Genomic DNA, 26,136 nt, shown 5'->3' with positions numbered 1-26,136 from the left:
ATGCCTGCTTTGCTGTCCCTTTCCCCTTGCCAAGTCTCCGCAGAGCACAGACCCCCATGTTGGGATCTCCCCTGCTGTGAGAGAGCACAGCAGACCTGGCTCACCAAGGAGACGCTCTGCGTTATCAGCACATATGCCAAGGACAAAGGCAGAAAGGAGAACATAGAGGCCCCTGGCCATTCTTCACAGACACCGACTGTTAGACAGCGTTTGGAAACATCTACCCAGCTGGAAGCAAGGCAGCCAGTGAGGACTCACCACAGACTTCTCTCTGGCTGCCAGCATGACTGCTTCCTTCATCCTGTCTTGGGCTCCACTGGGCCAGACAAGCAAGAGCTGCATCCCCAGTTCAGAGCCAGGCCTCCACTGCAGGCATTCACAGCTCTGGTGCTCATCCTCCAGCAGCAGTCCTGCATCCCCAGCAGCAGGGCAGCTCCCCATGGACCTCTCCCCATCTCCCACATTACTGGCAGCTCCTCTGCACGCACTCTGCAGCCAGCACCCCGCCCAAAGAGCCCTCATCCTGCAGCCAACAAAATGGCAGGCACTTTGTTCCTCCTCACCTCCCTCCCCAACTTCTTTCTTTTTTAATGACTGTTTTTTTTTTTTGTTTGTTTTTTAATCAACCCCTGTTGCAAGGTTGAGCACTAGAATTAACCCAAAAGATATAGGGGTTTTGTATTAAAGAGCAGCATTTGAGGTAGATAGGCTGAAAATGGCAGCCCAGGCAAACTAACTAACCACCAACCACTCCCCATATCTCAGGCTTATCTGGGGATCTATGTGTAGAACACCTCTTTCGTCTCCCTCTTTTCAGGCTCTCCTCCCTCCACTCCTTTTTGTCTATACGTATACTATACCCTTTTAATCCTTTTCCAGTTCCATCCCACACATTTCCTTCTATCTCTAGGTGCTGTCAGAACAGCCTTGACTTGCACGTGGTCGCATTACTCATGCTGCAGCAAGGAGGCTGTGGCAATCATTCCTGCATGGATTGGCCACAGGTTCCTCCAAGACAGCAATCTAGAGAATGTTTCCCATTCCTCTGCAGACCACACTGCTGACGTCAAAGGAAGCCTACCAATATACACCCCAGCTACACTCGTTATGGGAACCAAGCAGCATTTATCCCACCTCAAGTGTGGCACCCTCCATTTATCTGAGTGAAAAATCTAAAGCTGCTGAACAGCTCTAACAGCAACGCAAAGAAATGAAGAATGAGCACGGGAAGAGAGTAAAAAGGCCAATTTTCATTTTTAGCAATACCTCCCCTTGTTCATGTCAAACATAAAATACTACACACTGACCCAAGTGCACACACTTCAAGGATTTGTGTAGTACCCACACAAATTTGTCAGGAAATAATTAAAAAAAAAAAAAAAGATATTAACACCTTCCCCAGTTAAAAAAAGCTGGCTCAAGGAATAGCTGGCATTTTAGACTCCAAAGATATGGGCTGAAGTAATAATCCCATCAATAAGCCATTTATTCAAGGTCACTCAGCATATCAGTAAAAAAAACCCTGAAGTAGAAGAATCTCCTTTCCCTGACTGCCAGTTTAGTGAGTGAAAAAAAATCAAGAGTCATCACCAAGTAAAGAAGAGAGCTATCTGACTGTACTTAGGTAGGACTTTCTGATGACCACTCTTGTGGCACTGCCACCCCTTCTGCTACAGAGGGAACCTAAGGCAACTCTGAAGTTGCCTTTGCAATTGGAAACACAATGAGAATTTCCAAGTCACACTGTTTTAAGATTTTAAATTAGTCTAGAGATTGTCCATTTTGAAATTAGATTTATTACATGATCAGATTGAAAACATCATACAGGCTACCAAAGTCTTGTTTTCATCTCGTGCTTGCATTAAAAAAAAAAAAAATGAGCACAACTGCAGATGTGTCAGACAACAGGAGCCCAGTTAGAGAATGGAAGAACTGAGATGCACAGAAGCCTCTGGGTGTACCATCAGTCAGAGGGCTGCGCTCCTCAGACAGTGCAGATCAGTTCAACCCCAGCTCAAAACACCAGGGAGAGAGAAGGAGCAAGCAGACTGGATTCTATTTCTGACAGTGCTGACTCTGGGCATCTGAGGAGGCTGCTGAAGGAGAAAGGTCTCCTAGAAGACCAGCCACGGGCAGAAACACTACTGCAGTCAGGTGCTTCACAAAGAATACAGTCACCTTTTTATACCTTATAAAAAAAATAATCACTGGCTTACCAAGCTCATTCTGAATTAAGAGCAAGCCATGATTATGTCATACTAAAAATGCTTTTTGCGGGTCCAACCTGAACCAGTTGTGGATGGACGCTCCATGAAGAATGAAGTGAGGTCTATGCCTGCAGCATCGCAGCTAATGGACCTAATGAAGGGCCATTGGAGCTCCCATGGGGGTACTGAGGATGATTTCCTATTGAACACATTCCAGAAGCCCCTGACTAGCTGATACTTCAGCAGCACTTCACCCTCACTGGAATGATGCTGTAATAGGGATAAATACACTTCTAGAAAACAAGCCACTGAAGAAAATTATTATCAGTCAAGTTCAAACTACTGGTAACTGAAAGCAAATGTACCTTTGAGACAGCTGCTCTGAAAAGAGCTTTTATGGCTACCTGTTATACTCCAAGCCATAAACCCAGTGTTCTTTTGACAAGTCAAATAATATAGATCCCCACACATCAGGATCACCTATTTTAGAAGTTCACAGACAGGAGCCAAAACGCAGTTCAGTCCCTGCACTGGGATAAAGTATGTTCACATTTGAACGATGCAGCACAAGAACTGACAGGACACTTGGGAAGGCCCTCGTCTCGGAGTGCACGATGGCAGCCTTTTCCAACACAGTGCAGCCAGCTGACAAGAGCAAGGTCTGGAGCCTGCGGGAAACACAGCAGAACAAAGCTCCAGCTCCACAACAAACGCTAGGCATAGAAGCTCTTGAAAGCCATTCAGTACTGTTAGAAGTGGATAGCAAAACCTGCTGCAGTTGAGCAGCAGCACTCCAAACAAATCCAGCTGTTTTGTAGTTGGTTATCCGTGTAGGATGAAGCTGTTTAGAGCCAGGTGTTTGAAGCACAGGTAGCACACAGCACCTAAAAGGTGCACTTGAGTAATATGGCAGTTTGAGAAGAATGCCTGAATGCAGGCATCCTTTTACCTGGAGGAGGAACAGCAGGTGATAAGAGGAGTATGTTTTTCAGTAATATGCAGACAGCATTCAGCCTACTTGAAGTTAATACCAGATCTTATTCAGATATGCTGAAAGAACAGAGGCAAGTTTGTTGGGACCGTACCACCTCCTCTCCATGTTGGCTAACAGCATATCACCTCAGAGAGGCTTAGGTACAGGCTAAGATGTCAAAGTGCAATTCTGCTTCCATCGTCTGGGCCAGAGTACCTGCAGCTACTAGACTCTGGCTGTAATGCATCCTAGTTTTATCAAGTCAACTATTTCATTCATCAGAAAGCAATTTAATACCCTGAGACCAGGAGTTTAGGGTATGGAATATTAAAAAAAAAAAAAACAACAAAAAACAAAAACACAAAGGAAAGCTGCTATCTCCTTTCAGAACCTCTTCAAGCCTTCCAATACTGATGAACAAGGTATTCCACCACAAAATGGAATGAGGGAGTCCATACAAAATTGTGGTTGTGCAAATCTTTGCTACTCCTATCAGCTTCCTGACCCTATAAAAATGTAAGGATAAGTAAGATTTTCCTTAAAAAACTTGTAGTTTATTTCTTTTCTGGTCAAGAGCTGTATGACTACACAAGACTACGTTTTATTGCTAATCACAGACGGACGCACCAGGATTTCAGAATAGTTTGGTTTATAGCATTCCTATGTAAGAAAAGGAAAAAAGTTACAAACCCAGTTTTTGCAGATACACTGCTATCTCCCTATAGAAGCAGGGATGCATTAGATCTGTTTCACTAGAAAATTCTCCTCTTTAACTACTTCTGGAGAACATTACTTTATTCTTCTTCAGCAGAAAAGTAATCCCATCATCCTATGCAAAAAGGAAGGTGGCCAATCTGCTCCACAGCCCCAAAACCCTTTCCTACAGAATGGGAAAGGAACAAATATTTACATGGCTCCTGCTGTGGTGTGTTAATGCTTACACTGCTCGGAGCAAGCTGGCACACCTTCAAGGTGCACTTACTACCCAGCTTAATTCACGTTCCATTTGCTGAGGTAGCAAGTCCTCGCCAACACAACTGAGAGGTGCCTGACTTATGCTTTATAAAAATGCCGTGGTAACCTTTGCTGGACAGTAACATGGCAGCACTCCTACTTGAGAAGAGCACTGCACAGCTCCTCAGTAATACATACAGTTCAGTGCATGCTTAATCTGTCACAAACCCAACAGCTTGTGGTCACACAAAAGGCAGTGCTGCCACAGAAAAGGTACAGCACTCATTCAGGTGCCACTGCCCTGTCATACTCAATACTGTGATGCTTGGATTTCAAAGGTGGAGAGTTAGTTAGAACTCCGCCCCTTTGTTCATTATTGCATTAGTTGGAGTGGGAAGAAACTCAGAAGAAACTCTTGGGTGATGAATGTCTACTCGAAGGTGAATGCTTAATCTTGTTAGAAGGCTGCACTGTACAGGGCTCCAGACAGATTTTTTTTTTTTTTTTTTATACTGAGGCACATATAGTTAAGAGTAACTAAATCAAAACGAGCATTGGAACAAAAATATTAAACGGTTAAATAATCTGTCCAATAGGTTCAGTTTCACATTGCACCTGTTCACACGAGCACCTCCTGTCTGCTTGGATCTGAACAGCCTACAGCTCAACCATCAGAAAGAAGGTGCTGAGAAACAAGAGTCTGAAGCTGCTTACAACAAAAACAACAACAACAAAAAAAAGGATATAAATATAAAAAGAGGTTCAATATCAAGCACCAGTAATACTGCCTGCTCGAGCCCAGGTGTAGCCAACAGGGAGACTCTCAAAATCAGGAACATTATTCAATTAAAACAACAGACTTTGTACTACTCTGCAGCTGCCGAGATTCCTGGCTACAACTCCCAGAAGAGTTTTTCACCTGTCAAAATAGTCTCTAAAAGAAAAGCAAGATGGCTCAACGAGATGAAAGCAGCACCCTCTCAAAGCTGGCTCGTTCAGTACAGACCCAACTTCAGACCAAGAGATCGCAGGCATCAGCTTCAGCAAACGGGATCCGTTTCACCATCCAACAGCTGCCTTTCAGCTACTGCAGAGCATCAGCTTCATAACTTTCTTTAAAAAAAACAAAACAAAACAAAAAAAACCCTGGATTTGAAGCATCCAAATATGGCCTGTTGTACTGGAGCGTTTAAATCCTTGGAGTAGGTGGGCATCTTCTTCCTCTGCCACAGGCAGCGCTTACTCCATGATGGCCCGGTACAAGGCAGGTTCAATGTAATCTTCCCGATAGCGTGAATTGATCACTCTTTGTCTCTTCCTCTCTTGCCTGACCTCCTTCTCTGCGAAGATCTCTGTGAAGCGCATATCTGAAGCCACTGACTAAAGGAAAAGCAGAATTAGTCACCAGAACACAGTCCAAATCCCTGCCTCCACATTCTCCTTTTGTGTGAAAGATAGGACCGAGATGGGACACTTGGAAACATTCAGACCTCTCCAAAAAATGACCTCTTGGATTTCTGTGCACAAGAAAAATATTTAAGAAACTGGTTTTAAAAGTCCGGGGATAAGTTTACTTGAGCTGTAATCAGAGACCTAAAGAATCACAGGTTTCAAATTTAACTGAGTAGATAACTTAAGTTCACAGTTGCTTTCTTAAATTAATAAACACAGTAACGTTTCAACTTCCATGCAACCTAGTATATTTTGTGTTTTATAAAACCTGCAGGCAGGTTTAAATGGCTGGTCACAGGAATCAGTTATTGCATGCTTTCTTAAACCTTCAGTACACTGTGTGCCTCCCAGCAGGTTCTGCAGGACCATGCTGCAAAGCAAGATACCTAGCACACAGTCTCTAGTTAAAATTTTCGTAGACGGAAGCATGAAGCAGTGGAACAGGGACACAGAGAGGTTGTGGGATCTCCATTCTGGAAGATAATTAAAACTTAACTGGAGGAAACCCTTAACAACTTTGCCCAGCTTCCAAGTTCAACCTGCCGTGAACAAGTGATTGGAGTGACCTTGTGCTATTAATTCCCATTATTTGAGGAAAGAGAACAGAAGTTTTTCTCTCTATATCCCCTCCCTCCAGCTCTCCTTCTGTAGCCTGATCAAGCCACCAAGCTTCCCAACAACTCAGCAGAAAATCAAGCTGCAATCTTCTGTTGCTGTGCACTCAGCTTGCTTTTCAAGGACAAATTAAGAACAAATGAACTTATTTAGTAGATATCCATACCCTGTTTACCTACCAGCCTTGACTTGACTCTCTTAGGAAGCTCCTCTTCCAAAGTGTACACATCATCCCTTTTCACCATCAGCTGTGAACCATCCTCAAATTCCACCTAAAAGAAAAACAAATTGTTCTGCTACAAGTCTCAGAAGCTAGAACCCTTCCACAGCTACTCTTGTCTTCTCCCCCTTGCAGAAGCCCCCCATGAAAGCCAAGTGGTAAAAAGTTATTTCATATGATACATATGCAGGTATGCACGCTGGAAGATTCTTTAACCAAAACCTCACCAATCCCACAACAGTAAAAGCAGCCAAGAAAGTTCTGTGACATTCTTTCAACACTCAACAGTCTCCTTGATCACTTGAATGTTATCACCTTCTTAGCATTCACTCCTTTGGAAGTGTGCGAGGCATAATGCACTCACAGCAAGCAGCAAAAACAATAGAAGAATTCTAGATTAAGCCAGAGGAACTGAGTTTGTTCAAGAAAAGATCAGTGCTTTTCAGAAGCTGAGACCTTCAAGCAGGCAGCCAGATATAAGCAGAGCTGCAAGTAACCACTTTGCTGTTAACTCTAGCAGCTGTTCCTAGCAACTGGCATTGCAGAAAACACTGAGCAGCTGCCTCTCAAGCATTTTAGCATGACCCTCCTACAGTTCTGCTCATTTTGCTAGTGGCTCTGTTTATTTACTCCTTGCAAGCAATTAATTTTCAGACAGTACTGTACCTGGTACATCTGGATGGCATGTGATGCAACAAACTTGGCTCCGTAAACCTGTCCATCTGTCCATCTCACCTGCACAACTTCACCTTCAGCTGGAGGACCCAACTGAAGACAGTCTCGACTCTGTAGCACAAAGGAGGAATTTGGGAGGTTAGAAAAAAGAGTAAACAGTTTCCCTATGTGAAGATTCAACAGCCCATAGGGGAATCTACCCCAGTCACATCAGGCACATTACACAGCACCCCAACACTAGATCCATTTCAGGGACTGAGGAATATCTATGTCATCTGTATCCAAATCACGACTGTGGGCCAGACTTCAGTAACAATTCACACAAGAATAGTGTAAAAGCAATAGTGAAGTTCCCTTTGGACTTATCATTAAGCAGCTCAAGATTAGCTACGCTCCATTAAATCTGTTCTTAAGCTACTGTAAGTCGGTCTCATGTAACAGCTGAGATGCAGCACATCTCAATCACAACACAGCCTAGGTTTGGAGCACATAATAAATCCCATCCTGACCCAGCTTTGCAGCAGCAGGAATTCATTCACTTCATGTGCCCTCTACTGGAGCTAGGCTCCCAATACATAAGGTAACATACCACAATGTCCTCTGGATACAGGTTATCACTGAAGGAACCATCATCAAAGTTGACCTCGTAGAAAGTCTCTTTTGCGAGGCTGACCACTTCACATTGATAGAAGCGACCATTCTTGTGCTTGCTGATGACTATCTGCCCAGGTGACAGATCTTGGAGTGCAGCCTTAGCTCGCTGAGAAGAAAAAGCACTTCTTAAGCACAATGACAAAATAAAGAATGCATTGAAAAACCCACAGCTCTGGTGTTGGCAGAGAAAGAAGCAAAATATTTTATATGTTAACTCAAGTGAGTATCTGTAAACACCACCAGCAGCATTTTTAGCAAAGTTCTAACTCCAGTATTTAAAATGCTTAAAATCTGATCTGTTAGCTACAGCTGCCCAATCCTAATGCAAGCTACTTGGTAAATTAAGCTCTCATTCTTCAGAGCAACACAAGGCATTCACAGTCAATATTCTCTAATAGACTGTTGTGATTTTGAAAGCTAAATGGGCTACACAAGAACCTTACAAACTAATCAATCACTTAAGCATGAAATTCTATGACAACTCACGCAGCCTGCCGGAGCCCCAGAACTAACACTTGCATATTAAACATCATGGCATAAGAACACTATTATTCTTTGTTATAACAGCCACAGGAGAAACGTATGCTCCCAGTTCTCCTGGGCAGCAAACTAAAATACAATAAAGGACCTAGCTAATAGCCAGGATAGTTCAGAGCAGCAGCAAGACTGAGATCAGAATCCAAACCAATATAATTAGATTATGCTGAATGTATAAAAAGAGTCAAGCCTTCAACGAAGTTTCAACAGAATTACACCATCTAAAGCTTTTCAGTCCCTTCAAGACACTGCAGTTCAAATCCTAGATGTCACTCACCTCTGCCTGAGATGGGATCTTATGCCTGAAGCAGGTAATGAAGACAACAAATGGCCAGTCATCAGGCTGCATCATAACTCCTGCTGCCTGGGCACAGCTGACGTGAAAGGATGTAGGACACCGACCATGGGAGCACTGTACACAGCAACCTGCAATTCTCTTCCTTCGTTTTTTGCAGAAGATGCATTTCTGTGGACAGGAAACTAAAGATCACTGGTTGAACTAGGTCTAAGAGTCTGATGCTGTGTCAGTCACTCAGAGAGCACTGCTAATTTCTGACGAAAACAAATAGAAAGCTAACAGCTTGACTTCAAGGCAAGAATTTTTCTATGTACGTAATTCCAAAGATAAATAACATACAGTAAATATCTACCAGCTCAGCACACACATGGCATGTGGTCTAAGAACTCTGGCACAAGGGGATGTAGGATTAATCAGCCTAGAACGCTTAGAAAGTTAACAGGGCCTTTCAGCCCTGGCTATTAAGTTACAAAAGACAAATAAAAGATTAGAATAATGGGCAAAGATCGGGGCAGGGGGGGAAGTTAATACAGAATTAGCAGTTAAAATTCTATCACTACTACCAGTGTCCCAAGGACACTTGAATCAGGCCTGATTGGGCACTGCAGGACACTACCCATAACACATTGCAAAATATTATTTCTTCCTCCTTCACCGACCATGAAGTGGAAATTTAAATCCTAACTGCTCAGCAATGGTAATTCGTGACCAACAATTGCTCTGCTCTGTGCAAAAAGGCCTAACTGCAGAATGGATTAAAACAGTCTGAAGCAAGTACGTCAGAGACAGAATGATGCCATTAAAGAGTCATTTCCCTTATTGTGGAGGTAAGAAATGTTGCAGCTTTGTCTTGTTTCAGTCATGGAATTTAAGTGCTCAGGGATCAGCTTTCAGCAACAGAATTGTTGCTGGGGTATGATCCCAACACGGACACTCAATGCCAGGACAGGTGTTAGAGAAAGGATATATAAGGAATAGGCCGTGATGCATCTTTCTGCACTCCCTGTAGGACTGCTTCTAGTGCAGGGATTCTGTCCAACGCATTGTAACATCTTTTTAAATTTCAGCATAAATATGCATTCACCTCGTCTCCAGAGATACAAGAAAAATTCCACAACAGCTGTGAAGAGTTAAATACAGCTGCTTTCTTGCTGAAGACATTCACTGACATTTCCATATTTTGAATGACCTACAGAGACACTGTTTTGTGAGGTGATGCTTTTATTTTTCCTCATTTTTCCTTCCAGTCCTTGCTGAAGACAATATACAGAGTTGGAATCTCAGACGATTTTTGAGAGGACTTCTCACAGATGAAAGCTTACAGATTCAAACAGTTACTTTCTTCACTGAGAGATTCTGCAGAATGGAATCAAACTATTTTCAAATAGGTGAGAAAGCAGTTTTAATGAGGAACAAGACGACTAAGAATGAAAAGGAGAGTCTAGATGGGACACGCAGTATATTTCTAAGGAGAAACTACATTTTCTCTGATTTGCACTGCGTACAAGCAGTTGTATATTCTCTTATTGAAGATTAATACTCTCAGACAGAATTAGCAAGATGAACAAAACAAAGGAAAACCCAGCAGTGAAGCACAGGTGCTCCTTACCAGTCTGAAACGTTGCAGGGGAATCTTGCCGACATCTACAGGACTGCGCTCTGCAATGTTCACAAATTTTGCTTCCAGTACACCTACAGCACACATGACATGAACCCACCTGTCAGGACAGAAGAGTTGAGGGGGAAAAGGAGTGAGTATGATCTCCGCAGCATCCTCTGTTAGACTACAGTAAGTAAATGCAGTTCTGATGAAGCTTGCCACATAAACTTAGTTTTTGCTTCACTACACAGAGACTGAGAGCTGGCACTGCAATCTTCCCTCCTACTACTAACACAAGCTTTCATTACTTTCAACCTACTACTAAATAGGTTAAATAGAATAGCAATTTAGTTTGACTTATGCTGGTTGCATACCTGCATTTTGAAAGCTTGTCTGATGTGTTTATTCTCTCTCAAACCTGCTTCATAGTAATGGCTCAGTCATCTCAAGAAAATGACCAAGAGGCTGCGGCCCCACAGCCTTCAAAAATGTTCTGGGTGGGATAAGTTTCAGTTACACCATAATGCTGCTGGTCTGTACCACTGTCATTTTGCATCAAATAACTTCAGATCACTCATCATGTGAAAGGATGCAGGGCAAATAGCTGCACCTGGCATACTTGCTACAGAGAAGCCCTGAATTTCAACGTTACACTCCTTGAAACTGTAGTTGTCCTGCGTCTCCATCACAATATGTTTTCATGGAGAAAACAAAGTCTTCTGTGAGAATGCACTGAGATGTATTATTTCATCGGGAACCTATGTTTTGATTTTTATGTGGTACATAACACCTCTGCAATTTGGTCACTCTGCAACATCAAATGCAGACGTTTGCTTTGCTGGCCTCGCCTCATCTACTACAGAACTGAGCTGCTCCCTGAAGATCAAAAAAGCTGGAACACTCACTTGTCATCATTGGCTCTTTGCAATGCTCCTCCTCGTAATGAACACAAACAGCAGTCCTGTGACAAGGAGAAAACATCAGGTGAAAGAATGAAGAATGGAGTAGTGCACTTGATAAAAACTTGTTCATCAAAATGAACATCCAGACAAAAAATTGTTTCATTGTCAGAAGAGAGCTAAATGCCTTGGACAGCTCAGCCCTTCAGCTCTCAGAAGTTGCTGCACTTACAGCAGCAGATGTAGACTTCAAATCTGGCAAAGGCAAAGCCTGAAGTTCTTGCTATAGGTTCCTTTTACAAACACAATAGCCTGTATCCTCTGAGGATGTTTAAATGGATGTGGAAGAAGCACAAGCAAATACAATTCCAAAGGTCAAGATGTTCTGCTTATCTAGAGCCCATGCAGCTTGTCAAAGGCAGCATTTTCTTCTTGCCTTTTTCACCGGTGCACACCTCACTAGCTCCTGACAGAAGTTACTTCCTCTAACTGCCATCCCATATGCTGAGGACTGAGCTATTCCCACACTGATGCACCAACTTTAGAGATCAGCAGTTTTGCACATGTTGAAATAATTACATGCCTTCTTTACACAAGAGAGATTAAAACAACTGTAACACTATGGAATAAACCTTGAAGCAAGTTCCCAGACATACTGTACCCCATCTGGAGAATCTCAGAATGAGCTTTACCTCTTCTAAGGCATTTTCTGTACACCTGGAGCACATCCAGTCTTCAGTGGCCTTGTCAGGGGATACACCATAACAACCTGGAACAGACACATCTCAGTTACAAGCTTACCCTCCTGTACCACTCACAAGTAAAGTAACAGTAAAAATCAATAAGCCAAAAGACAAGGCTGTGTATTTCATGTTGCTCATACAGCCAGCTCCACACTTCAACACCCAGCACTGCAAACATGTACTGCTCAGGTAACGGCTGGACTTGGTCTCCTTGTACATTAAGGGATGGGCAGAGGCTTACTGGGATGTACAGACTTAACCCAGAACACCAGAGTTAAGTATAGTTGCACTCACTTGCATGAACACAGACTTGGCAGTTCCTGCAGGTGATGAGCACACTGGTTCCATCTTCCTCTAAGTAAGGGGTTGAAAGATTGAGATCAGTGCTGCAGCCAGTTGTAGTAAAGCACATTTCAGGAATCAGAGGCTTGGTTCGGATCTTCCCATCTGCAGCACCTGGAGTTACTCCAGAGTTCTGACTGCTGCTTCCACATTCTGCCTATAAGGGATGCACGTAAAATTTATGTTTTACAAGCAAAACCATCTCATCTTCACTCAACCATTACTCCATACATAATTCTACTTTTAAGAAAAAAGGCACTGAAAGATTAAACAGCTAGTAGATTTGGTGGAAATTAATTTGTTAAAATGCTTCGTAAGTGCAACGTGAAAATTAAATTATTAGTGGCTAAATGCATTGCATCCTTCTGATAAAACAAGCAACGTGCATGGAAAACTGCACCTCTTCCAAAGGAAAGTCCACATGGAATCACCTAACCCACCTCATGCTCAAAGGAAAAATACGTCTGCTGCATCCACCAGCCCATAATGCTGCTGCCCAATACTGTTCAATCATCTTTAGTATTGAAGGATTATGATCACATAGATAAACACTTGTTTAGGACTGAACTATGAAAAAGTAACAGGAACTGCAACAAGTCTAATAGGCTTGAAACTAATTTGTTCCAGGGAAAAAAAAAGCAGACTAGTAACACAGTTTCACAGTTAAAGCTCAGAAGACTTTTAGGCTAAGCTTTCGTATTTATTCATTTAAACTGATGTCACAGCAATCATCAATTACATGCAAAGTTCACTGAGATATGATTCCATTCAAGCCTTCTAACAGCTAAAAAGAAATCAATCTTCTCCTCTGAAGAAGTGTTTCAAACTATCCTTTGTACCACCTCAGAGGTAAACTGTCTAATTAGAAGCAGGCTGCATGGTAGCAGAATGAACCTGCACTGTCCCTCCTGTATGAAAAATGCATGAGAATCTAAGATAAAGCAACCAAGGTGGAACCATTTCCACCAAGCCTTCTTTATTCAGCTTCTGTAACAGATTTGCACTGCATGTCAAGCAGAAAGTAACCTTTAAGAAAGCTCAAGAAAACAAATATGGTTTTTGTTTTTTGTTTTAAATGAAGCAGCTAAATACTTTCCTTCTTCACAAAGGAAAAAGAAGTATTTGTCTAGCAGTTTGTTTCATTTTTATCTGTATGGGTAAGTGAAGTGAGTTCTCAGACTTGCTACAGACTTAAAGTTTGAACAAAGATCACAGCTGCAGCTCCATTCTTGGAATAGTCCCTCCTTTACTGCCTGACAGACTCACCTGACAACCTGCAGCTAGACTTTTCTGTGTGCTGACACCTGGAACTTAACCTAACAGACAATCACACTGCCAACCTTTTCAGCCACCTCTACTATAACATTAACAAACCTGGACAATGTACCTGATACGTCTGGAAGAGCATGCAAACAGCACAGTGAGGAGACTGCTGAGCCATGGTCCTATTGTACTCTTTTTCAGCCTCAAAATTTGGTGGCCGATTCTGCCAGAGCTGGCTAAGTGGCTTGGCCCAAGCTTCTGTTTCCTCAGCCTCTTCTTCAGGAGTTAGTTGCTCCGATGCCTCTGCAAAAAGAGATTGTTAGTCAGGGACTGTGTGTTCTTACATCAATTTCCTTCTTGCAAAAAAAAAAAAAAAAAAAAGGAAAAAAAAAGAATTAAATAAAGCAAGAAATTAGGAATGGAGATGACAGAAAGACTGGCGTAAGTTAAATTTGCAGAAGTGTGATGGGAGCTAGTAATATAGCCTCATTTTTAAGCTGCATCTACTAACCAAGCAACCATGCATCAGATACAAAACAGGATTATTGGCATCGACCAACAGCATCGATCCCAAAGCACATCAAGACTAAGGCTGTTAGACAAAGAATGTATCTATTCTATTAAAAAAAACAGAATAATGAATATTTACATCAATTACTGGAATGCTCTAAAACTGACTCAGTTATGGAACAGCCTAGGGTACTAGTTCCATTTTCCTTTCAGAGTTGTAACTTTCCAGAGAGCAGTAGAGGAAAGAAGGAAGTCACTATTAGGGAGGAAAGATTAATGATGTGAACAGAAGAACGAGACAAGCACCTCCTCTGTGATGCAGAGGTGTAAACCACGCTGTCCACCAAAGCTGTGGCCCACCCTCAAGTTTCCCAAATAGCACAGGGCTTACCATCATCACTAATGCAGTCTTTAACCAACAGCGGGTGGTGGCGTGGGAGCTTACTTAATGGCTGCCGACGACCCTTGGACTTCTTACTTTCCTTCACTGATTGTATGTATTCCTTTGTTACCTGGACAAGGACAGGCAATTCAGCAGTCAAACCAGCACACGTCCTTTTGAACTTTATAAGAATATATTCTGAAGTTAAGAAACCTCCACAAAACACACACATGCTTCCACGATTTTGTTTCTAACAATTTTCAGATGTAAACCTGGTCAAGCTTGTAGAAGAACTTCTTGCACTACGTCTGCTAAGGAAAAGCACGTAGCAGAACTTGGTGTATGCTGATTATTCAATTATGTACATGCTCTGTTGAGTCATTCACAGACTTAGCACAAGACCCACTGTGGCTTTTATAAGAAGTCTACTTACATAAGAATGGTGTCAAAAATAAAAACAGACAAAAGACAAACTGAATGACTGAACTCAGAAGGGCTGCAATAAGAAGTCTCAAGCCTTCTGGAAAAGCCAAGGAGGTTGTATGCCAACTTACAGATCCTGAGTTAAAAAAAGAGTGAAGAGCTCATTCAAAATAACAGGCTTATTTTAAAGGGAAGGAAACTTTCACCCCATCTGCTCATTACTTACGTTGGTGTCTTCCCAGACAGGCTGGAAGGAGGAGACTACAACAATAGTTTTTATATAAAGCTATGGGTAGGTGAAGTAACAAGTGACACACACTGACAAAATTACTACTAACCTGACAAGTAAGGCAATAAAGGCAATGATTTTAACAGCCCATAACAGTAAGCCACTCAAGAGATAAGAACATCCTTTCTTTGAATCTGTCATTTCTTTAAAAGCAGAAGCAAATCTTAGATTAAACGCAACTTCCATCTCAACAAATGTCTTTTCTTTTATACAAGCCAGAAGAGAGCAAAATCAATCATCATCTCTGCTCTCCTACTAGAGAGCCTAGAGTTGGCTACTAAAGTTCTCAGAAACAAACATGCTTTTGTTCAAATGTAAATCAACACTCCCAGTTACTGCCTAATGGAAAATTTGTTTTAAAACATGCCATACTGGGGAAAGCCATCTACACCCATTCACAATTTCTTGTTTTCCCCGTATGCATTATGAAATGGAAGCGTCAGCATTAGCAACTCTGCATCTTTCGTTTAAGTATATGTGAGAAGTCCCTCATTTTCAATTTTATCAATAGATTAGCCCAGCTGCTATTCCATTTATGCAATTCCTGAATTTTGAAGACCCAACAGTTACCAGCCTCCCACCAATTCAACTCAGACTTAGAAGAAAACAAAGTTATTTGAGAAGACAACAACCACCGGTAATATTTTAACCTACAGTAGCCTTCTTTTGGTGTATCTAGTGAAGGATTCATTAAACATTCAAATGTATTCTTACCCCACCCAGTAATTTTTGTTCCATCATTTCGTTCTAGAAGAGGACACGTGCCCATGTGTGCCATTTTATAAAACCATCAAACAAATGAATGTGCTCACAACAAAGGCTGGATTGAAGTAGATTCACGTCAGGTATAAACAGGTGTCTTTTACCATAGACAGATCTGGATCAGCCTGTAATACTACCACCATCTCAAAACCACCAAGCTACCCTTTTCCTTAAGGCTCTTGAATAATTTAGTGATGATCTCAAAACATTTCCCTTGTTTTCTAGAGGAGTAAAGAAGGTAAGGCGTTCACCTTTGTTCTTGCTATACTGTAAAACAGAGTAACGACCGAGCAACCTGATACACAAACAGGCATGGAAGGAAAATGTTATCTGCACAGGTAGAAGCTTTGTGGCAGCAAACCCATGACCACACATTACAGCTCTCAAGCTTTTAGTACTCATGCCATTCATACCTCTGCCAATTCTTGTTCATTCACACTGGCTGTAGCACTGGCTTTCTTTCCTGAAGTCTGTTCATTGTCAGATCCGCTGGCATCCCCTCTAGCATAGCTATGGACTGTAAGCACCCCAGCTGGCCCAGGTAGAGTTCTTTTTGGCAACAGATCAGTTGACTCAGAGTCTGAAGACCCTGAATACGCTGGCGAGCTGGGCTGAACACTGGAAGGTGCACTCTGCTTTGAAGCTGGCAAAACCGAAGCAGAATTTGAAGTATGGGAAATGGAGAGATCCAACACAGCTGCCTCTTGCTCTTCCTCTTCTTCCTCCTCAAGCTTCACCACTTTCAGTTCTTCAGATTTAGCCATGCCCACACGATCTGGAAGAAAGGATATACTGACTTTTTCTAAAGTCTGGGAAGCAGAGAGAACAGCCCACCACCACTTGCACAAAGCCAAACAGGAAAGCAGATTAGACAAAAAGAGATATGTGATGCTAAGTCATGTAAACAGTAGATCATTAATTCAAACATCATTAGAGAATAACTTATGTATCTGTACATTGTAGCTTACAGTACAGGAACTTGGGTATATCAATCAACTGTCAGAAGGTGGGCTCAAAACAGCAATATATGGTCCCTTCTATGATGTAACTGAACACTGCAACTCCTGGCCACCTAAGCCAGGGGTGAGAGGGAATACAAACAAAAAAACAACACCAAACCAATAGAGGATTATTAAATACAAGTTGCAAATAGAGGGACAACGGAATATGAGACAGAAGCATCATATGAATTTGCCTTCTTTTTATATTGTTCCATAGGCACCCCTATCCTTCCTATCCAAGAACTGTCCCCGCTACGAGCCATATTCATTTTCTTCTGGCATACTAATTACAAAATTATACATCTGTACAGCATACAAGAGCCATACTACCAGGCACTATGTATGAACAGGTCACATTGTACAACAGATATATAGAGGACCGTACTCTACTGACAAGTCCAATACATTTCTGTATGCTGGCAGAAAAATAAATAAATAAAATAAATAAATTGGCATACCTAGTTTTTTCTTTTTTGGTGATACTTCCTTTTAATTTAGCTGAAAGAAAACATCCCTGTGACCTACCTGCATTCAAACAGCTATGAAATAGCTCCTGATTCTTTTTTTTTTTTTTTTTTAAAGTGTAATTCTCACTGGGGAGTTATCCACACAAAGGTCACAAAACAATTCAAACTGCGTTCATTTCATTTCCTCAAAGTGCTAACTGCTCAAGTAGTGTCAGCCACATCTAACAAAAGGTACTATCAAAAATTTACCAGCTGCACTCTCTGGTCTTGAAAATTAAATGACAATTATATTGAGTCTCACGACAGTAAGTGTCTGATGTGCTTTCTATGGCTCTGACAAATTAGTATCTGCTTAATTATTATTATTTTTTTTTTGGATGTGACAACAATCTACCTACCAGCCTGCTGTGAGACAATGCCACAAAGTTTAGTTCAGCAGCCTCTTTTTCTGAAGACTGAAACACTTGGTCCTGCAGTACCAGGATAAAGCTTGACACAGTTACCTGGAACCTTGTGCCCCTGCTCACTCTGCTGCGTAACTTCTCCTGTAGCTCTCTCACAAGGTTCTGCAGCATTTGCTTCATCCTGAGTAGAGCTCAGCTCCTCTTTGGGGAAGGCCTCACTCTCACTCACTTCTTGAGGTACTTCCAGGCACACTCTGTGCCTTTTTGTTCCTATGCGATGCTTGGGCACACTGCAGGAGACAAATTCATGCCAGGTTACCAAACACATCACAAGCCTGCTCAATTTCTGTCTAGATACACAAAATACAGCCTGCTTTGGGTCATGCTGTTTTATGAGACAGCATCTTGCAAGCTGAATCATTCCCAAATCATTATCTGTTAACTGCATACTAGGCAGTTATGTTCTAGCCAGATAGTCTTTACCTTAAAAACAAAACAAGCAAACAAAGCTTCAAGAGTATTAGCTGACACTGGCTGGAAAAGACTTAGCTGCAAAATAGAAGGTGATTAGCCCATCACAGTCTTCAGCAATTGAGACTACCAAAATTTGCCAGCATGTACCATCTCACGATCCCAATGCACTGCCTTTTTCTTCTGACCTCTAAATGCATGGTGCACTTTGCACACACCCATCCAAAGACAAAGGACTATCTTCCCAGCCAGCGCATTCTCCATCTATCACTGATTATCATCAACTTGGATCAAAACAATAATAAAAGAATAAACTCTATTCCCAAGAAGAAAACAAACAAACAAACCACTAACTCCAACTGTCATTGTTTTGTGGGAATGGCAAACAAACTGCATCAGGATCCAATTGCTAACAATTGCAGCAGAGCAGCAGAGGACTATGTGCAGCACTACCTTTTTGTCTCATCCCCGTCCAGTTCCTCTTTACATCCTTCTCCTGTTTCCATATCCTCAGCATATTGCCTCCCACTCTTGACCTTTTGCATGAGATCCCCTTTAAGGAACTCAGCTGCTTCTGGTGTTGGAAGAGCGTGGTCAATGACAGTCACATCCTTCCCAGCTTTCCAAAGCTTGTAACGGTCTGGCTGGTACTTCCTCACAAACACATCCATGGAGATCTTCACCATGTCCTTCCGACACGAGCACTGGAGTCACAGAAAATATTTAAGTAAGACTACATACTGAACAATTTTACTCTGCATTCCTATACCACTTTGCTTTCAGAAGATTAAATAAATAAAAAAGACCTCTAAAGCTCCATGTATTTAAGCCTCAAAACTTTCATGACCGCCTCCTAGGAAATCAAAACAGCATAGGCACTAAAAACTGGGCAGAGAAATCAGCAACAACAAGATGGAAGAAGGTGCTACAAAAGTAGCAAATAAAGAAAGCCCGCCAACCCATTTACAGAGTTGCTGGTAGAAGCTGACAGTTCTAAAAATCCATGAGCTCACAGCCAGTGACAGCCAGTAACACCAGAGGTTATAACAAGGAAGCCCACCCATTGCAGCAGAGGTTCCTCTTATCTGAGCACAGTTACAACTAACGTTTGAAAGCTTTTACTTCAACATAATTTCAACATAACCCACATTTGCAAGGCTCCTCTGCATGGATACAATACAATGCAATCAAGATACTTCTTTAGAAAGATGCTAGTTAGCCACCTGCACTTATCCAAAGCCTCACTTCATCTATATAATGATTAAAAAACAAACAAGCCCCCAAAACATGCTTTATGCTAAAGAAGGACTGGAGACAGTTACCTTACTAGAAAGCAAATGTCACATCTTAAATTGGACAAAGCTGGACTGAATTCACTTCCTTAGAACAAACATTGGGGGCTCAATGAGCAGCAGAGCATGAGGCACTGCATTCAGGTTATCTGTACACAACAGAATGGTAACAAACCACTCACCAATACAGACTGCTTCCCATACTCAATCCACCGAAGAGTAGCAAAGTTGGTGGATTCAGCACAGTTAAATCCGTGATTAAAGCCAGCATGATAACTATAAGGAAAAGTTATCATGAATTCTCCTGCCTCCTGTGTCACCTAGAAGACAATTGAGACATCATATTGCTATTCAAAGCTTAAGAGCCTATTTGGTGAATCTAAATAAAAACAGTTCCTGTACTCCTCACGCAGCATATCTGAATCCCCAACCCACACAACAATAATTGAAGTTGCTTGTTGCAATGGTAAGTCTCCATTTCCATTATCCTCCTGTTTGCCCAAAGTACCTGTTTACTAGAAAGCAATACTCTTATCAGTTTTTACTAAAACACAACTGGATGGATCAATATAGCACAGAAGTACCTATAAATAGGAAACACACTGATAAACCATCTGAAATTTATTAAGACTCTCATTTGTATTTACTGCAGGTTTGGCTGGAGTGCCTAATGCCAACTAAAATATTCATTCACCTTGGAAATTTACAGCTGTTCTCACTTGAGCACAGCTTTCAGTCAGCTCCCCTGCACGTCTCTGCTGCCTAGCAAAGTTCCACACAGCCCTTCAGCAGTTCCCATAGATCTAACAGGGTTTCTGAATAAGGCCTGAAAGACAACTGCGTGGTGGGAAGGAGGAAGCAGAGGCAGCAGATTATCAGCTTAAGAAATCTAAAATCATAAATGCCATGAAAAAAAGGAAATGGGAAACAAGTCATACTTTGAGATCATGAAAAAGAAAATCAGATCATGAAAAAAAAAAAAAAAAGCAGGGAACAAGTCTTTAAAAAAATTCTCTGACAAATATGCAGCTAAGCAGTGAAGTTAAACTAGCACAGGACAACGAGTGTAATTTCTCACAACCTCCTTTTGATCCCAACCGCTCGGTAAACAAAGGTACAATGGAAAAGCATTCCTATGTGGCCTTCCTACTCCTATTTTCCTCTCTAAGCAGCCACTGGTGGCTGTTAGAGATGAGATGGATGCGTGAGCCTTTTTACTGAGCTAGTGTAACTGCAATTACTTTTCTCCACCTTATCAAATGGGATGCCATATTTCTTCAGAATTGATGGAGAGATCAAAGTCATCTTGTGACGGAGAAACGCTTCACAGCTCTGGGCACTTCCTGGAAAGAATCCTGTTTAAAATAAAGGAAAGGTATGATGTTACCACTCTGTGCTGTGAACTAGACTTATTTTTCAGTAATTTTTAGGTTAAATTTACTGTCTGAACAGCACTTTCCCTAGGCCTAGAAGTATGGGCCAACTTATTAGAAGGACATGAGTTTGCACTCTGATGAAAAAGGAGAAGCCTTTACCATATCCCCACTTGAAAGACAGTAAGAAAGACAACATGCAGAAGGATCTTCCCTAGGCTAAAACCTTCCAGATCTAACAATCAGATCTAACAGTTAAGGATTTTCTCATTAAAACTTTTACAGACCAACAACTGCATTATTTGTAATGTGGCATTTTTCTTGAGCATATACTGAAAACAAATGGAAGTAATCCCACCTATAACCTGAAAGAAATTATCAGTTCAATCATGCCAGCTTGTGCACTCATACACGTTTACAGGCACGTCATACTCTGAAAGAGCTGAAACCTGTAGGGGTTCTACATCCCACAATCTGAACAAGATGGGACATAAAAAAATGGCACAGTTACCTTTGGCAAGTCTCTCCAGTCGCTTGCCATGCTCTGGAGGAATAGAGTACCTGCAGTCAGAAGAACAAGTTTGTTAAGTTCAACTGACACAACAGAATCTCATCTCCACACTGTCTCCTTCAAAGTTTGATGATATATAGCTAAAAATCTTTATCAAGGAATTTCACCTCCCTCCTCAAGGAAAACTGAAAGATGACTTCTGTGGACTTCTGCTTAGCAGCCAAGGAAATAATAAGTCCAATTCATTTAGTTAGCAGATCTGTGCAGCACAGCACACAGGAAAAACACTTAGTGACCTGATTTCACAGGAACACAGCCACTAGTACACCTAGTATAAGAAGAAGCACAGAGTAAAACAGAAAATGGAATAATATCTTCCAGCTGCTCAGACCAAGGCTGGACTAAATCATGCAGTACCACGTTCTCCACCTGCATAACTTGCACCATGTTTGGTAGTACTACATCTCTCTCTGTACACACCTTTTTATGTGTGCCACAAAATTCCTAGCTGGTTTGGCTGCAGTAACTAAAACCACTTAGATTTCTTTTGATCTGGGACAGAGCACTAGAACCTGCTGATTAAATCAGATTAACGTATCAGCAATGCTAACTTTTTCCACTTAATACTGTAAAAGAAACAACAGCCAAAAGGTTTCATTTGACTCAGCTACTCTGTTTTCTATTCCCATGCCATTGCCACTGCATGAGGTTGCTTGCTGCTCACATGGTGCTAGCTATTATTTCTGACTTGAAAGTTGTATTAAAAGGCAGCCAAAAAGACTAGTTTCCAACAAAACTGCCATGGAAACAATTGTTGAAATTGTTTGAGAAATTCACTTGTGAACAGAAGGGAATGATTCACTCTTCAAATGCAACTCATACTAGAGAAAAATTCAGGAATCCTCACTAAAAACCATCACAAAGGCTCTGACACTGGACAATTGCTCAGCAAAACCCACTACTCTGCTTTTATCTCTATGATAAGTAACTAAATTTCAGTTAGTTAAAAACAACAGCCGTATTACTTCTACGTGGCCACTGCAGAGCTCAGGAAATCACAAGCAAGATTTCCAGGTTCCAGCCCTATCACACAGAGAGCATCCAGCTTACATTATAATTTTGAAGAGCTCTTAGCATCAGAACAGCAATTAGACTTTCAAGAAGTTAACCAAACAAATTTTACTGAGGCCATGTACTGGTTTCAGTTTCCTCACAGGTTTCTAATGCTTTTGTCACCAGATATTACTGCACTGCAAGATAGCAGAGAGTAATTTTTGACTCTTATAGAAAAAACTACCAGAAAATACGGGTGTCAAAGTGATAAACTTGCATCTAGAAGCTATCATAGAAAACCTTACCATGACTTAGGCTCCCCAAAATGCAGGTAATTAATACTGTAGAGATCCATGTCCTCAGTATGCCAAGCAAATGAAGTTTTCCACATGCCAAAATAGAGGTAAGGAGTATTCACTCCTTCAATGGTTATGCCGCTCTCATTCTCCACAACATCCAGGATCGTGTTCAATCTGCCAATATTCCACGCATCCACGTGCTGCAAAACACAAGCCCTGTGTTAAACATCCAACGTGAAGAAGCGAACCACACAACTGAGACAAGTCACAGAAAGTTGTCAGTTATGCTTGTGATCAAGTGGCAAATCACGACAAGTCATTTTCTGGCACAGCTCAAATTATCAGCTAGTTCACCTACGCCAAGTTTCCCCACAGTGTTACCTTACATGCCGATTCTCTATCAGACAGTAAAAGAAGCAATCAGTCAATACAGAAAGGATTAGGAGGAGAAACAGTCACAAAGTTACAGACTGCACAGACACAGTGCAGAACAATAGTGCAAGCCTGAGCTGACAGCAGACCAAAACCTCTTGAAGAACACTGTTCATCCCAAACATCTTTTAAAAAGGAACAAGTTATAACTGAGGAGGCTAGCAATCAGACTGTGTAACCCTTTCAAATGTTTAGCATGCTAACGCACACAGTGACCACAGAACTGTCATATAAAAATAAAAGCACTACAGAATACTAAAGCAATGCATGTTCACTGCTTAACACCTATCAGGATAACAGAACATAAAAGCATGAAAGTGGATCTTGCATTTTAGAAGTAAGCTGTACTACACTGAATCATAGAATGGCCTGGGTTGAGAAGGACCATAATGATCATCTAGTTTCAATTCCCCTGCCATGGGCAGGGTCACCAACCACTAGACCAGAATGCAGAGAGCCACTGAAGTCTGAACAGTGCTCACAGAGGTGCCCCAGAACATTACCTCTAGAAGCTTCCTTTAACTACCTGGTTTACATGGAAAGTGTTACTGTCACTCTTTCTGATAGCTAGCCAAATGCTGTGTTGGCCTTTATAGAAGGCAGTACAACAGATACAAAGATAGGTGCTACTTGAAAACCAAAGCAGTGCTTACCTTGTCATAAAGCGTGCCATTAACATCAGCACCATAGATGGGGGCGTTGAACGTAAGGTTCTTCCAGTACTTTCTTTCAAGGTCTTCGAAGTCTGTGTAGCGAGGTGTGCAGTACCTTAAAAACATCAACCAAAGGCTCAGCATTGGTACTTGAGGAGTTTAAAACAAGGTTCTCCACCAATGGAAAAAAAAAACAAAAAAACAAAAAAACAAGTGACAACAAAAATAGTAAACTCACCAGAGAGAGCCCTCCATCCCCCAAACAGCAGCCACAGCTCTGATCCCGAGGGACTCGGGAACAAAGGAAGAGAAGGAAAATGCCTCTCCCCCACTCTCAGCCTACTTTCAGTTTTGGTTAGCGCACTTCCCTCAGCTCAGCACAGTTTCCCTTTCTACCGCTGCTCCTCGCTGAAGGAGGACGTGTTTGAAAGCAAAAGATAAAAACAAAGTTTTAAGCGACTGGAAAGGAACAGCCCTATTTCCCTACTCCCTGCTAGCGAACTAGCTGAGCTCACCAACGAGACGTCCGCATGTTGCACCCGCTGCTGTTCTGCACACGCTAAACAAAGAGCACGGTCCCTCAGGGCAGAATGGAGGGACCAAACTGAGCACCGAACGCCTTCCACACACGGACACACAGCTCCCCAAGCAGCGGCTCGGCGCTGCCCCGCGGGCACAGAGGCACAGCCCGGCCCCCTCCTTACTTGTCGCTGTTGGCGATCCGACGGAACTCGCGCACCGTCATGGCCTTCTTCTGGATGTTGTACTGCGTGAAGAGCCCGGACTGCCCGGTCACCACCTGCTGGATGGGCGCGGGGATCACCAGCTCGTCGATGTCGTCGTAGCACTTCCGCGGCTTCCACTCCTTGGGGGGCACGATCTGGGGACGAGGCACGGGGACGAGGTCACGGCCCGGCCTGCCTGCCTGCCTTCCTTCCTTCCCTCCCCGCCCACCCCTCCCACACAAAGCGCGGTCCCCGCACCCCTCAGGGCCCGCTTCGCCCCGACGCACCTTGGCCAGCCCAGCGCGGTGCGCTCCCTGCGCCTCCACGTATGCGATGTAACGGCTGAAGTCCCGGAACTGCTCCATGGTGGGGCGGAAGGTCATGATCCGCGCGCTGGGGTTGAGGCTCTCCAGCTCCGAGGCCATGGTGCCGGGCCGCCGCTGCACGGAGGAAGGGGTTGGGGGGGGCGAGGGGGCGCGGTCACGGCGCGCACTGCCCCGCACCCCGCGAGGCCCCGCCCCGCTGCTCACGCGCACGCCCCGCCTCCTCCCGCCGGCCAATCGCCGCCGGGTCCGCACCGGCTCTGCCTATCCATTGGCGGAGCGCACCCGCCCGTCAGGGGCTCCTTCCTCCTCGCGGCGCAGAGCTGCGCCGCTTCACGCCCCTCCCCCCAGCCCCGGCCGGGCCGGGCCGGTCCCGACGAGTAGGGCTGCGAGTCCTCGCCCGGCGAGCTCACATCAGCTCCGCGTCCCGCTTCTTCGCCTCTTCCGCCCTCCCTCCGGCTCTCCGCCACGCCGCCGTATCGTTCCGCACTCCGCGCCCGGTGAGTCCCGCAGGCCGCCGCCGACGCCACCGCGGCCGATCCCCGCCGTCCGAGCCCCGCCCTGCTCCCAAGCCACGCCCCCTACCCACCGCCCCGCCGCCCCGCCTCCGGCGACGCAACCAATCGTTGCCCGTCTCCCTTCCGCAGCCAATAGGAATTCGACGTCCGGTCGGGGCGGACCAGCGAATCAGGAGGCCGGGACAGGGGCGGTTGCTAGGCGGACGGTGGGCGGCCGCGGGCCGGACCGGAGGCCGTCGCTAGGGGGCGGTTGCTAGGGGGGCCGCGGCCTACTCGAGGCGGACGTGCCGGGCCCGCTTCCCGTGCCCAGCCTGCGGACTGTGGCCACCCGAAACGGCTCGGCTGTCCTCGGAGACCGCGCTCGTGGGCTCGCTGCTGTTTCTCCTCATAGTATGATTCTCTTTGGTGTCTCGCTTACAGGCACCATCAGCTTTGATCGGTGGGATCAGAATTCTCCCTGCTCTCAGATGTGACCCAGGACAGAAGGAGAAGAAAGAAAAAAAGTATCTCGCTGGAAAACTGGAAACTTTACGCGTCAAAATGGCAGTGTTGCTGACAACAAGAAAAGCCAGGACTGCGGGGGAAGAAGCTGCCAAGCACAGATAAGTGCAGCTTTGCTTCGTGGTGCAGCTGCTGCTTTTACTTATTTTGTTACTATTTTGCCCTTGAAAACAAAAAAAAATAATAATAAAAAAGAGTCCCAAAAGGCATGTTTTGGAGCAATGTATTATTTAGCAGCACTAGGAAGCAAGTCAAGCCTCAACAGGGCTCGCATAGCTCTCTTGTTATGGGTAGAATAGAATGAATAGAGATTAA

General features: G+C 43.4%; 1 protein-coding gene and 1 long non-coding RNA gene across 2 annotated transcripts; one reads left to right on the top strand and one right to left on the bottom strand.

Annotated features, from left to right (window-relative positions):
* Positions 1–1,462: 1,462 nt before the first annotated feature.
* On the bottom strand, positions 1,463–25,351 carry KDM4A (lysine demethylase 4A). Its single transcript, XM_085231240.1, has 22 exons — positions 25,216–25,351; positions 24,767–24,919; positions 24,459–24,634; positions 23,755–23,869; positions 22,676–22,869; positions 21,318–21,367; positions 20,685–20,788; positions 19,616–19,753; positions 18,595–18,845; positions 17,770–17,960; positions 16,212–16,573; positions 14,334–14,454; positions 13,557–13,735; positions 12,122–12,326; positions 11,777–11,853; positions 11,091–11,146; positions 10,195–10,303; positions 8,565–8,753; positions 7,686–7,856; positions 7,088–7,207; positions 6,381–6,473; positions 1,463–5,514 (listed from the first exon to the last, which is right to left on the bottom strand). The coding sequence occupies exons 2-22, from the start codon at positions 24,902–24,904 to the stop codon at positions 5,374–5,376; spliced, it is 3,180 nt and encodes a 1,059-aa protein (XP_085087366.1). The 5' UTR covers positions 24,905–24,919; positions 25,216–25,351; the 3' UTR covers positions 1,463–5,373.
* On the top strand, positions 25,164–26,030 carry LOC146543726 (uncharacterized). Its single transcript, XR_014885113.1, has 2 exons — positions 25,164–25,302; positions 25,741–26,030. It is a non-coding gene; the product is annotated as an uncharacterized LOC146543726 (long non-coding RNA).
* Positions 26,031–26,136: the final 106 nt, after the last annotated feature.

Source organism: Meleagris gallopavo, chromosome 10, assembly GCF_905368555.1.
Source record: "Meleagris gallopavo chromosome 10, MGAL_WU_HG_1.1, whole genome shotgun sequence".
Classification (NCBI taxonomy): Eukaryota; Metazoa; Chordata; class Aves; order Galliformes; family Phasianidae; genus Meleagris; species Meleagris gallopavo.
Note: the sequence above shows the minus strand (reverse complement) of the source record. Positions and strands in the feature narration are given on the sequence as shown.

Coding starts and splice junctions, on each gene's coding strand:
- KDM4A (XM_085231240.1), bottom strand. CDS start 24,904: ATGGCCTCGGAGCTGGAGAGCCTCAACCCCAGCGCGCGGATCATGACC. Junction 24,635..24,766: donor ACCGCGCTGGGCTGGCCAAG/GTGCGTCGGGGC, acceptor CCTCGTCCCCAG/ATCGTGCCCCCCAAGGAGTG. Junction 23,870..24,458: donor CGGATCGCCAACAGCGACAA/GTAAGGAGGGGG, acceptor GATGTTTTTAAG/GTACTGCACACCTCGCTACA.